The 14,810-nt window shown below is 37.6% G+C and overlaps 1 protein-coding gene across 6 annotated transcripts in view; it reads right to left on the bottom strand.

Annotated features, from left to right (window-relative positions):
* Window positions 1–14,810, bottom strand: part of LOC146453984 (uncharacterized) — a 45,958-nt gene that overhangs the window by 15,073 nt on the left and 16,075 nt on the right. Inside the window, exons 2-4 of one of the 6 annotated variants that reach the window (XM_085096094.1) lie at window positions 3,362–3,554; window positions 2,212–2,333; window positions 360–726 (exon numbers count right to left, since the gene is read on the bottom strand). The exons of 4 other annotated variants lie outside the window; for them this stretch is intronic. In XM_085096094.1, the coding sequence (XP_084952220.1) occupies window positions 511–726; window positions 2,212–2,333; window positions 3,362–3,554 (531 nt within the window). In that variant the 3' untranslated portion in view covers window positions 360–510. Of the gene's footprint in view, window positions 1–359; window positions 727–2,211; window positions 2,334–3,361; window positions 3,555–14,810 lie in introns of those variants that run through there. One more of the 6 variants, XM_085096093.1, reaches the window with a different exon arrangement.

The raw sequence follows: 14,810 nt of genomic DNA, 5'->3' as shown, positions 1-14,810 counted from the left end.
TTGCCAAAAACATGAAGTGAAATCTCGTATTATTTGTAGTCGTAGGCGTACTAGAATCTAAAGGTATAATGAGGGGGGGGGGGGGGGGGGATTCTTCAGTGCACACAGTACTTACTTGCAGGAAGAGGAAAGAGAATCTCATTCACTTTAAAGCCTCATTCGAGTCATCGTAGTAAACTCAACTTAACAATCAAGATTCAAGTTGATATTAAAAACAATGCAAGAGAGCAAGTTTAAAGAAATAGCAATTGAACAAGAGGGTTATAAGTGTTATTACTTATTTCACTTTTTAAAACATATCATCAATAAGCACAGGAGCAAGTTATATGCTAGTGGTCAAAATGAAGCGGATACGCCGGTGAGTTTGCGTTAAACGTTTTATTTGAACGCAATTGTAAATACAAAAAAAAGTTGTACCTGTGTTGTATACAATTGTTGCTTATCAAAATGCAGGTGTGAACCTTTTTGAAAATGCAAGTGTGACCGAGCTTTTCTTGTCTTCTAACATCCTCAGGTCGTTTTTTTATCCCTTATAAATCTACATTTCCTGTCCCCGACTGTACTATTAGATGGAATGAGCAGGGGCGCCCTTTCATTGCAGTCACCAGTTGCACCGATGCACATCGATCCATCAATAGCAATTGGCTGGAATGTATAGCGTCTGTGACGATGATACGTTACGTTGAAGATAAACGCGTCGTCAGTGGCACTACTACATCCATGCTCCTACCAATGCAAAAGAAAATGCAAACAAATATCGTATATCACTTCTACATGGTTTATATCTGGTTACAGATGTTTATATAAGACTTGACTTCTTAGTAGCAGTTCACGGCCAGTTTATTCGCACCTTCTTGCACAACCCAACTGTTTCTTTTGAATTTTGGACAATATTTCCGGTCTGGCTTCTAAATTTGAAAAAATCAAGTCGAACAATATCGTCACAACACATCTAGTTCAATAACGGCTATCAATACTTAATTTAAACTGGTTATACACTTTTTTCTGTCTTTTTTTTTTTATATATATATATATATATAAGGATATATTTTATAAGAATATTCAGGCTGAAATTTGAGGAATATTTTAAGAATAAACCCGAGGCTGAGATTTTGGAAAGGTTATATTTGTGTGTTGAAAATCTGCAACTACAATACAATTATATGTTTTTAACTCAACCGAATAAAATTATTCCTTTCTCCAAACTGCAAACCAGCCCACAAAACGAAGAAATCTACACTAGCTATAGCCAAATGTTCGATGCTAATGGCAGTTCGATGAACGGTACATGAAATACATATGCACACTATGCAGCACAAAAGAAATGAACCAAACTGCTAAAAGTATCATAATAATTGTTTTCTTTGATATTGTTACCCTAATATGATCTAAAACGGAAATGTCATAAGCTATAATTAAAAAATATTACAAGAATATTTTCAGCCTAAAATCGGCAAAAAAAAAAAAAAAAAAAGAATATTCAACCTGGGCTGGAAAACCAACCTTATAAAACAAAAGTGTATTTCAAGGCGACAAAAAGGGAACGTTTTAATACCGAGTGGGGAAGGGAGGAGCGACTTATTGAAAATTATGAGCTCAGAACAAAAGTTGACTTGGCTTTATCAAAATGATTCTTCGCAGCCAACTGCAAAAGTTTGGCAGTAACGGCAGCATAAAGTTTTCATTGTGTACGAAAGAAAAATAAAAGTTGCACCAGTATCAAGCAGCACCAGGAGGTCACGACATTGAAACCTCGTAATAGGCCTTTTAGTGAGGTATCAGACACAAGAAAAATTGTGAAATAACACGACTCTTTCCCGTATTCCAAGCGTAATACCACGCGCACCGCTCTTCCCACCGCCGCCCATCTGAAAGCCTCGTACCACTCCCTACACTCATCGATTTTTGGTACCATTTTGCAAAATTTAGCAAAATTTGGGTTCTTTTTCATTAATACGGTATTTCGATCATTCACATTGTGGCATAAAATTGTGAGGGAACCAGTTCAATCGAAACTCTTTGCTTGAGAATGAAGCCTGGATTTCGATATAGCTGTATTAAATCATTCAGTAATATGAGCGAGTTAGCCAGAGAGAGTTACACAATATAGGTTGGCGTTGAAGTGATCATGGAATTCAAGCAAAATGAATCAATGTGATAACCCTTAGAGCTTGAATGGGTCGAATCATGAATCTGTTTTAAGCGACTTACCTCAAACACTAAGGTTCGATTTGACTGGATGACCTTGAGTGCGTAGTGAACTCCGTTATTGTCAACCTGAATACATCTTAGTCCCATTACTTGTCCTTTTTCAATCTTTTTTATTTGAAAATCTTAAAGAAGCAATGCATAATTATTGCGGCTGAAATTTCATTGAGTAAGTTGTTAAATACAGAAATATCATTGACTAAAATATTCTTGGTCTCCAGCTGCCAAAAGACAGGGGTTTCATGACCTCAATATGACAGCTGAGTGAAGACTTTTGTCGGGGCTTCAGAGGTTCTTCCCATCCCTCGCTGAGCAGGACGTGAAATAAAGAATATTGCGGTTGGGGGCATTTGAATGGTAGCAAGGAGAATGGTCATTTTTGATACCAAAATCTCGTCTTCGGTCAAAAAAAAAAATCCCCCTCCCCCACCTCTAGGATTTGAAAGTCGATGAGACGTGTATATGAAAGAAATGAGATGTCATCCGAACTAGTAATCTGAAGGTCGTAAGTTCGACTCTTATTAATTGGGACAAATCAGATTTTCTTTTTCCGAGTATGCCTGTGCACTGACTGAAAACAAAAATACTTCTACCATTTACTCCCCAGGCTTAACATGTACCATCACAAGAGCTAACACTATTTCACAGTTATTTTAAACAAAACAATTATTCCGCTCGCGCTTCAGTGTTGGATATGCATGGTATGATTATATTAATCATTTCATATCCATCAAGCGCAAGTGAAAAACTGAAAAAAAAAAAAACGTGCTAAAAATGTTACTTAAATGAACAATTTTGCTGTTGAAATAGACGAGGACGGCAACCTCTAGACTGCAAAGCAGTCCGAAATTTGGCGTTGCCAGGTCAATCGTACGAACTGACAAGCTCTTCAATTGAAAATTGTAAGACAACAGTCACTTTATCCAACTTTAAGAAACCTTAGGTCACCCTTACGTATGCCTGCTTGAGAGGGACAAGATCTTTCTTCCATTAACACTTGACCCAGTAAGTAAGACTTAGTAGTCTTTGTACGAGTCTTTCTTTTAAGATTGAGCAGAGTTAGGCCATTTGTAATGGCAGTTGACCTTGCGCGAGAACCGAAACCGATAGTAACTTACTATTTAGTTATTCGTGGTCTTAATTCAATACTTACGCGTTGAATTGCTAGAAGTAAAACGTTCCCAATTCAGTTCACATTGACGCCTTCCGGAAGAGTTTGTACATTTGTGAGTGTCTATACTAACAAGATTTTGCCCGCACTTCTTGCCATCTCTGTAAATGGAATTAAGAGTGAAGACATTTAAACTTGACGTGACTCCTACACAGGCCAGGAATACCACGGCTACCTGAAAAAGGGAACAGAAACTTGTGTTCGATATCACTTGTATGTACGTTTACTTCAGTCACTCTAAACGTTTTAATATATATGACATTTGACATTTTTTTTTTATTATACTCTTCACTCTTACTGTTAGATAAGTGCTAAATACAAAAGGTGGAGGTATATTAAAGAACATAGACTAACACGCAGCTCAAACATACAATTCAAATAAAAGGGAAGGAGAGTAGAGGGGCACCTCTAGTAAAACTAATACTGTGCCCCTTTAAAGGACGTAAATTGATAACAAAAGTAACTAAGTGGAATAGAAAAAATTAGAAAGATATAGCAGAGGGAAAACAAAAATATAACTAAACGAAAATAATTGGAATAAAGTATCAACGCTGTTTGTTTCTTCCTCCTCCAGTCTGTCCGTCTGTCTGCCTGTCTGCCTTCAGCTTTAGAAGGTCTCCGTCAAATAAGGGATTTCATTCCCAAGGAAACGTGTATAACAGTTTTCAATGGGCTACTTCAACCATGGTTTGACTATTGTGGTACGTATTTTATGGGACATATGCCAGTGACGTTGGCCGAGAGACTTCCAAAGTTACAAAACTGGGTGGTGAAGTTATTACAAGACAAGATAATGGAATCAGGTCCGATGGCATCTTTCAAAACCTAAAATGGATAAAACTAGGTTCTGGACGTTTTAAGTACAAAGCGCTCACGATGAACAAAATCAGCCAGAATAATCAATGTGCCGTCCTGTGCACAAAAGCTCTTCAAACCCGCAGTAAGTATGAAACATAATTTTCGATAGACATGACAATATCTTGTTTCTTTGCAGTAAGTCCTTTTGACTTTCAATTGCATACGGTTACACTGATCGGAATCCTGAGGGTAAATCAAAGTGTCAATTTTTCTTTCTTTCTTTTTATATTTCAAATTCAAATGAAAGATTCTTCGATAAATTTCCTTGTCCGCTCTGCTTCACCTACTTCGAAACCTGTTTCGTGTTCGTTTTACTGGTGTTTTTAGTTTTGATCAATATCAGCGATAAAGTATGATGAGTCAGCATTTTTTCAGTTGCCATCAGTGAAATACAGTCAGCCAATCATTTTTTTGAGTAATTTTAACGACCGAAAGTATTCACATTGAAATAATCACTGTTTTCTTAAAATTATACCTGCGTCCTTTCATTAACTACTTTCTGCTTGCTTCCCTTCCCTCTTAAGTTTATTACCCAACAACAAAACCTTAGCAAATAACAAGTGCTATAGTCCAATTTACCAATTTTTATAGTTCTATTTGAATATTTAAGCAGCTTAAAATTTTAGCGAATGTACCTTTTTTTTTTATTTCTGACTTGCCTTTATTTCCCGAAATCGTATATAAACTTGAATCTTCGCTCTTTATCAGTACCCACAGGAAATAAATCAGGGGCACCCAACGACACTTTTCTCTCAGATCCTTTGAAACGCTATTTTAGGCTATCTGGAGTGCTTTCAAAACTCCGTAGGTTCATTTTAAGCCGCGCTATAATATTTTTTATCTGTTCGGTCATTCTAGGGGAGCTTGAGTCTTTTCGAAATTTCTAAGGCATCTTTGTCCATTTCCCGAAAACCTTAGGTCTTATTTTCTTTCAGAAAATTTTAGCTGACCTTTTTTCGGCACCCGAAACGACATTTTTATTCTCTTTTCTCTTCAGAATATTCTCTATTCTCTTTTCTCTTCAGAAAATTGTAGGAGTTTAAGGGCGTTCCGAACAGGTAATTTACCGAAACGATTCGTTGGTGCCCCTGATAAATGCCGATGTCGCGAAACTTTGACCGACTGTAGCTCTTGTGTATCAGACAAAAATATATATTTTTTTGATAACGGTTTCACTTACTTTAAAATAATACATTTGGATGGCTCCGACTTCTCGTTTTCTTCAAATCTTTAGACCTCCGGGACCCCGTATGTCTATTCACTTGTTATCTTCAGTCCCTCAGAGCTATGGTTTGAGGAACTTAGCTACAATGCCTTTTAATTTATAAGATCCTGAGTTCAGTCTATTGTTCGTAACTAAGTTAAGATTTGGACATTTACGTGAAAGAATGCGCTTGCACATCACATTATATCACCCTAAAAGAACGGATTGCGAAACAGGACAGATCTAGAACCATGCGCTCAATTAATCTCTGCGATGCGCGCACGAGTGACGAATATGAATTTCCGGGATACACTATGTTTTTTTATAAGATCGTCGAGGCTGAGATTAACCAAAATTTTAAGAACATATTAAGAACATTCCTCACGCTGAGAGTCGATTAAGAACGTTTTTATTTTGCTAATCTGTATACAGGCAAACCTGTATCAAGCGGACCCCACATTAAGCGGACACCCTCTATTAAGCGGACAGCAGCACAAGTCCCATCTTTTTACCCCCACATTTACTGTAAAAAATACCTGCGTTCAACAGACACCTCTACTAAGTGGACGCGGACACTTTAAACTTGACTTTTATGGTACTTTCTATTATTAAAAACCTGTATTAAACGGACACTGCAAAAAGGATGCATGTTTTTTGTCCACGTTTTAATACTAGATCGGTCATTTAACTTTGCCAACAAAAAGATCTGTCACATCTTTGTAGACACAAACAGGAAATGCTTTCTCTGTTGGCAAAAGTGATAAAATTAGTAATACGTATTCTCACCGACAAAACGTTTGTGTGGCAAACAGGAAATTCGTGTACCTAGAGACATGACTGTAAAACTAATTACATAATACAAATCCTTCATGAATTTCTGTCTTAACCAGTTACATGAAAACGTGTCCCCTTTAAAAATGTACTCGCAGGATAACTTCTACCCTTTGAGCATTGGTTTCTCCACCAGACACTACGCTACTAAAGGGAGAGAACCCTTTCGTAGTGTAGCGTCCGGTGGAGAAACCACTGCTCGCAAGGTAGGTAGCACCAAACGATACCCACCGATCTGCTCACCCTCTTTCAAGTAATATTCCTGGGTTTGTTGGGCGCTTTAAAAGCTTGGATAACCACATGGCCATGAGCTTTGGAACGCGCCCAACTACTTCTATAAGAATTGTTATTTCGTTTGGGTGTTCAGGAGGTCTTTTAGTGCTGGTGAATAAACCCGATCTGGTTTTCGGTCTGTCAAACACCTTTCTGTTCATGGGAATTGTATTTGAACCTTTCAAGGTCTTTTAATGCAGAGGAATATTAATATGACTCTTTAAGACGAAATCTAAGGGAACCTGTTTTCAGCGGACACCCTGTATTAAGCGGACACTAGCAAGGGTCCCGAGGGTGTCCGCTTAATACATGTTTGACTGTATAAAATCAAGGTAACAAATGCAAATTAATGCCATGTTTTGTATAATCAGCAGTTCTTGATACCGTATCTCTACAGGCAATTCACTTTGATAGGTGTCCTGGTCACGTCCTCATTGATTTACTGAAATACATGTAGTGTATACCATGTAATTTAAGAACATCTTAAGAACATTTTCAGCCTCAAATCGCAAAATAAATATAAAAACGGTTAGCCTCAGCCCCAAAATTAGACGTTCCTATCAAAAAAAAAAAAAAAAAAAAAAAAAAAAAAAGAAAAGACTGGCGGCTTTTATTTCCCGGAGAGTCTCCCCCATGGTTTAACTCTCGTAAGTGACCGCTAAAGCTTGGCAATTTGGGTGGTCGCTTATGGGAGGTTCAACGGAAGTATATCTTTTCTGTAGTCAAGAGGCTCTCAGAAGCACGTACGTTTTCTGCGTATTCCAGACCTGTGGAGTTGGTAAGTGGATCATCATGGATAAACAATTGTGATAGGCAGCAAAAATGTCGTTGATGTAACCGATAGCCGGCTAAGGTTGTAATAATGTAATGTCAGTAAGCAGGCGGTGTGCGTCACGACCCACAAAGGGTGCTGGATCAAAATATGGAAATGGCTCATTTGCCTCTGGTCACGATCGAGTAAACATCTCGGAACGTAAGACTTAGGTCAACTTACAGTCGCATTGAAACTGGGCATTCAAACTTTGGTTCTTTTTCACTAAAGAGCGCAATTTGGCAACTTTTAACGGTCTAGTGGCAGCCGTAGATGCTTCTTCTTAAAAATGCAAAGCGAGTTCGTTGAGTTATTCCCGGTTTGGCGACAATCCGCAAAGGCGAGAGTTTTTTTAAGTTTATTCTTACAAAAGTATTTTGTGCCATCAGACCTTTTGTTTTCAGACCTGTGTTTTATCAAAGTTAAGCTAGAATTTACCCGAAAATTCAGCTCGAATGATATATTTTGGATACTTCTCTTTCTCCACTATTCATTTGAAATTGAAACTGACAAATACGTTAACACACTCACGTGGTTCTCTTGAAAACAACACCTGATTTAATACCCTAATAGACAAAATCTATACACGTTTACAGCGACCACAACGGCTGAAAAACCATACCCTTTTGGGCGGCACATATCGCTTATATAGAGGAGTACCCCCTCCCCCGCGGGAATAAAGCCTGCTTATTAATGAACTGATCCATTCGGATTGCTCCGTGAGTCTTGTACTTATATATATGTTCCTCCTCTGGGTTTCTCTCGTTCTTGATATGTTCAAAGCTATGGATCGGAATGAGAACTAAACTAGCGGTTTTGATTTTATAAACGGATCAGTTCTAGTTTCCGCAGCTAGGCAATGCTTCAATGTTTATACCGGAAAGAAATTATGTGCTTCCACGGCAACACTCCGCTATAGACCCGTCCTTCTATCTGATTCTTTCCAAATTATGACAGTGTTATTTCAATTCATCATGATTTCATACCCGGGATTTCATAACACGTTTTCGAAAAGCAAACCCATAATATGCTCACTCGTTTTCAAGGCACCGGAAGCGAATAATCTTTTGTAGAAGTTGAGTGCTATCCTTTAAAGCGCTATTGGGCTGAGATGGAAAAGAGCTTTTTAATAAAGCATTGCCACTCAATAGCAGCTATTTCGTTCCTTTATTTATCTTATAGTGAGCAGAATTCCAATAGCAGACTCCCAAGCAGTCGAAAAAGGCTAGACTGGAGAGGTCTGGAGAGGAATAAGTTCAATATATATTGCACTTGAATGAGCAAAATTGGTCTTGTTTCGGAAGAACCAAACCGTCAGTAATGCGCGTGTCATTGCGCGCTATTTACTAATGCTCATTTTGTTTATAACGGACTCACATGTCAGAGAATTAACATCACGAGGGGAACGGATTGCTTTCATTTTCGATTCTGATCACGCGATCAAAAGTTTAAAACTTTATTGTTAAGTCCATCAGATAATGCGATCGATTAGTTCGCTTTGAACAAATTATTTTATTTTTCTTCAAGTAAGCTTAGACAAGTATAGGCAATGACATGAATTCGAGTACAATTTGGAATTCGTAGTTATTAAAAAATTACAAGTTTTTATTTAAAGCAAATTACACGAGGAAAATTGTCTGATTCCTTATAATAAATATACTTGAAAAAATGGAAAAGTAGGTCATCGTTGCTCTTCCTCCTGATCCTTGTCGGCTTCATCGTAGTCATCGAGGGACTGTACCCCTCTGTGGCTTGCGACTTTGACGACTCTGAGCGTTCAACGTTTGCGGCTGTCTTCAGCTTGTTTGCTGACCTTCTTGCACTGTTTGTCCGGTTGTCTGTCCCCTCGTTTATTCGCTTGCGCGTTAGTTTGCATTTCTGGTTTGTTCATGGTATAAAAATGTTATAAACGATTAAATTAAAACATCACGAAGAAGTTTCTTCATGTTTTAATACGGCTGCAATGCTGTAGAGAAAGACTTCTTCTTTCTCCCCTAAATCTTTTCCTACAAAAGTTGGAAATTGTACTCGTGTTCAGGAAAACTGCACCCTGAGCTTGGCAGGCCTATTAAAACCGTAAAGGGATCGTGATATTCGCCAAAGAACGTTGCATAGTCGTATTTAATTGTGTATAAATGGCTCTTGATTTCCGCTTCTGTTACAAGTTGTAAATTGCCGCATGTTTTCCCGAGCAAACACTCGCCTATGCAAACGCCAAGCTTCGCAGGTCTATTAAAACCGTAAAGGGATCGTAATATTCATGAAAGAGCGTTTATGTTGTGTTCACACACTAAAGAACACTTGCGCACTGCTTTTGTACATGACGCTCCGTAAGAAAGGAGAACGCTCCGCACGAATCTTACGCAACGGATAATGAGATGCACGTTTTGTATTCAACCGGAACATTTTGGTTACTAACTTAGTATCTTCGCGACAGTATTGGACATGGATGAATTCCATCAGTCTATTGTCATTTGTAAATCCTTAATTTAGGCCGGAAATTACAGACACTAGACTGATATAAACACTTTTAAGTGTTTAAGAGTTAGAACTCTTTGATGAGACCACAACCATTATCTGCGGTAAACAACCACAAAATTTCCCCGACGTGCTAACTTCCACTTTCACTTTCGATACAGTGTGTAGCCTGATTCAATAACAGAAAGGAGCGAGTATCGCAAATATACGATGACGATGATCAAAGTTCTGTATTAATTTTTCCGTTTCTTTCAATGTTTTGCTATAGAACATCTGATAGCGCATATCAGTCAGTTCTGGACTCTTCGACAGAAAATGCTTCCGGCGTTGCAAATACTATCTATTTAATTTCTGCTTTGTTTTCATTCTCTAAACTCAATTAGAAACGACTGACTCATACTTTAATTCTTTGAAGCGGAATCACATAAACACTCTTACTATGGAGCTCATCAACATCTATCAAAGTGATTATTAAGCACCATTTCCGGATAAGCCCAGTGGCTGCCAAGTTATTTTGTTTCTCTTTATAAAAGTAAGCTAGCGAAGAAAACAATGACCGTTTTTAACCTTTTAGCCAGAATAACATAATTGTGCACGATGTAGTGTGAAGACTGTATTAATTGTGGGTGCTGTGAAATGCCGGCGATTCTGACAGACTATTGGTTTCTAAAATAAATAGACACTACAATTTGATGTTAACACTCATCAGTCTTAATCTTAGCAAATTTTCCGCCGAATTTAATAAAAAAAAAAAAAAAAAAGAAACGAAAACAAAGAATGAAAATTGTTGAAAAATGTTGTAATGTTAGCTAGAAACAAAGACGTTTTTAATATTCTGCTCGCCAAATGACCATGACCAGGGCCAAGCTTTCACTGCAGTCACCAGTTGCACCGATGCACATATCAGTAGCAATACGGCTGGTATGTATAGCGGGGGAGGGGCAAATTCCTAAGTGCGCACAGTACTTGCTTGCAGGAAGAAAAAAACGTTTTTCATTCACTTTAAAGCCTCATTCGAGTCATCGTAGTAAACTCAACTTAACAATCACGATTCAAGTTGACTTTAAAAACAATGCCAGAGAGCAAGTTTAACTGAACAGCAATTGAACAAGAGGCTGAAGTGTTTTTACTCATTTTATTTTTTAAACATATCACCAATAAGCACGGCAGGGGCAAGTTATATGCTAGTGGTCAAAATGAAGCGGATACGCCAGTGAGTTTGCGTTAAAAAAAGTACCTGTGTAGGATAGGCGTTATCACGGTTTTGGACGCCATTTTGACGAGTAGGAAAACACGCTTGAAATAACAGTGTTTGTATGGAAATCCGATGTCAAATAATTTTAGTAAAAGATCGCTTCTGAAAAATTCATGAATTGGAAACTTTTGGCACTAGGAAAATGATTTTAAGAAAAAAAATAGAGGGATGTAGCTGTGCCAGAAAGCGTCCAGTCGTGTTTGAACTTTCCATACATTTGTCTGTAAGCGAACCAGCCGTGAACTGCTACTAAAAATAGTTCGCGGGGAAAAAAATACAGGGAAATGTATGGAAAGTTCAAAACACGACTCGACGCTTTCTGGCACAGCTACATCCCTCCAATTTTTTTTTCTTAAAATCCTTTTCCTGTTGCCAAAAGTTTGCAATTCATGAATTTTTCAGAAGCGATGTTTTATGAAAATTATTTGACATCGGATTTCCATACAAACACTGTTATTTTAAGCGTGTTTGCTTACTCGTCAAAATGGCGTCTAAAACCGCGATAAGGCCTATTGTTGCTTTATATCAAAATGCAAGTGTGAACCAGGGCAAGTGTGCTCAAAACCCTTGACCCTATCCGGAGACCGAGCTTTTCTTGTCTTCTAACATTCTCAGGTCGTTCTCCGGCGCCTTTTACTTTTTGTCCTAAATCTACATTTCCTGTCTTCGTCTATACTACTAGATGGAGTGACAACGGCCAGGCTTTCGCCGCAGTTATCAGTTGCACCGATGCACATCGGTTTATCCGCGGTAGCAATAGCGGGTTGGTATGCATAGCGTGTGTAGTTATTCGGAAGTTCAATGGACTTCTCTTCGAAGATAAACGCCTCGTCATTGGTATTACTGCATGGATGCTCCTGCCAATGCAAACGAAAATGTCAAACAAACATTGTGTATCACTTGTACATGGTTTGTTTCTGGTTACAGATGTCTATATAAAACTTGACTTCTCAGTAGCAGTTCGCGGCCAGTTTATTCGCAACTTCTTGCACAACCCAACTGTCTCTTTTGAATTTTGGACAATATTTCCGGTTTGGCTTCTAAACTTACAAAAACCAACTCGAGCAATATCGTCGCAATACATCTAGTTCAATAACGGCTATCAATACTTAATTGAAAACTGGTTATTTTCAAGAATTTTTTTAAAGTGGCTTCCAGACGGTTTAATCTCTTTGTGCCTACAACTCCATCAATAGGTTTTTCCTAAAATTATTACATAATTAATTTAACTAGATCCATTCCCTCCTTCAAGATTCGTATGATAACGTCACGCAGTAAGAGACAACAGCAATTACTTACGTTCTTTAGAATGTTGGCAACAACGTCCATCCAAAAAGAGTGTGAAAAGGGACAACTAAACAATATATGGTTTCTAGTTTCAGTGGTATCTTGACAAAAGGAACAGTTAGGGCTTGGAATGTAGCCTATTTTAAAAAGGATGTCATTGGTAAAAAGAATAGAATTCAATATTTTATATTGAAAAGATCGTAAGTAGGGTTCACTGGAAACTCTTATGGGCAGCAAAAATGCTTCAGTGATATAATTATCTTCTAAATCAAATTCTTCCCCTAACTTGGCCCTTTTGTTAGGCTTTTCATACTTGAGCTTTATTAACAATCGTTAGTAGTCACGACATTTAAAATTTTCCCAATCAAAAACGACATTGAAAGTAGGTGGACGTGTTTGTCGATTCAGAGGAAGAGACTGTCTTAATCCTGTCCACGTCAAAAAATTAGAGTTTAAAAGCCTTTCTCCTCTGACAGCATCAAAAGAGTCAATATTTGTCTTTTCATACCATAAATCTGCAGTATACTTTATACCTTTTGAAAAAAAGTGTTTATAAAACACGCGTTTACCGTCTATCTTAATTTCTCTATTGCTCCAAACGATATATTTATATTCACCATCACAATCAGCAACATCTCGTAATTCTGACCACCATAATAAGAGTTCATAATAAAAATCGGGTAAGGTATTTAATTTATCAACGTCGTAGTTAAAGTAAAAACAATCCTCCGTGACTACTTAAGAGATCGCTGAGATAAAGTTTCCAGAAGCAATTATAGCCATCATCTACAATCTTTTTTAACCAACTTAACCTTAGGGCTTTTATCATGTTTTCATAATCAACCATTCTGATAAAACCAGAATCGTAGGGTGCCCAAGTAGAGTAGAGGGACGTAGTTCCTGGTGTTGTGGTCTGGTCTTTGTGCGTATATTCCGTATATCCCGGGTCCGCAGTAATTGGCCTTAGCTGTTGCGGTATCCCTGTCCATATTGGACAAAGCTAAATAAATAAGTAGAACGTCTAGTGACTTTATCTTTTCCATTCCATAAGAATTGAAACACCAAAGTATTAAACTCTTTTATAATTTTGGGCGGAGTAGGTAGCGCAGAGCTAGGGGAGATCATTTTTGAAAGCAAAAAGGCCTTGATAATAGTAACTTTATCATAAATGGACAGCCCTCTGACTTTCCAAAGGTCAATCGTATTCCTAATTTTCTTCAGTCTTTGTCTAAAATTCTTCTCGACTAATAGCTTGACGTCATACGTTATATGTATTCCTAAGAATTTAACACGTGTTTGCCATTTAACTTCAAGTGGTTGATCTTCACAGCTCCTAAGAGAACCAATCCACATTGCTTCAGTCTTTTTAACATTCAGTTTTAAACCAGAGGCTTTCGCAAAATCTTCAAGTAAGCTAAAAAGGGCATTAGCAGAGTTCAAGTTCGATAAAATAGCTGTCGTATCATCCGCGAACTGCAAAAGTTTAGTCTCTAAACCATTGATTTTGATCCCTTTGATACTCTCTCTATTTCTTATGGAGATAGCCAAAATTTCAACCGCTGTTACGAACAAGTTATACTCTCTTTTCTATTCTTTTCTATTTTTTTTTATAAAAATATATTTTATAAGAAGATTGAGGCTGAAAGTTGCGAAATGTTAAGAATATTTTAAGAAAAAACACGAGGCTGATATTTTGAAAAGGGTATATTTGTGTGTTGAAAATCTGTAAATACAATACAATTATATGTTTTTAACTTAACCGTGTAAAATTATTCCTTTCTCCAAACGGCAAACTAGCCAAGAAAAAGAAAAAACCTACACTAGCTATAGCCAAATGTTCGATGCTAATGACAGTTCGATTAACGGTACATGTAATACATATATATGCACAGTATTCAGCATAAAAGAAATGAACTAAACCGCTTAAAGTATCATGATAATTTTTTCTTTGATATTGATACCCCAATATATCCTAAAACGGAAATGTCATAAGCTATAATTTAAGAATAATACAAGAATATTTACAGCCTAAAATCGGCAAAAAATATATAAAAATATTTAGCCTGGGCCGGAAAAACAACATTCTTATAAAAAAGAGTGTATTTCAAAGGCTCATTCGCGGCAACAAAAACGAAACGTTTTAATACCGACGGGGGGGGGGGGGGGGGGGGGGGAGCCAGCGACGATTTATTGAAAATCATGAGCTCATAACAAAAGTTGAATTGGCTTCATCAAAAAGATTCCTCGCAGCCAACTGCGAAAATATAGCAGTAAGGACAACATAAATTTTTTATTTCGTACGAAAAAAAAGTTGCACCAGCATCAAGCAGCACCAGGAGTTCATGGCATTAACAGCTTGAAATAGGCCCCTTAGTGAGTTATCAGACACAAGAAAAATTGTGAAATAACACGACCCTTCCCCGTCTCTAAGCGT

This window comes from Pavona decussata, unplaced genomic scaffold, assembly GCF_977016875.1.
Source record: "Pavona decussata unplaced genomic scaffold, jaPavDecu1.1 SCAFFOLD_321, whole genome shotgun sequence".
Classification (NCBI taxonomy): Eukaryota; Metazoa; Cnidaria; class Anthozoa; order Scleractinia; family Agariciidae; genus Pavona; species Pavona decussata.
The sequence above is the reverse complement of the archived record's forward strand: the minus strand, read 5'-3'. Positions and strand labels throughout refer to the sequence as shown.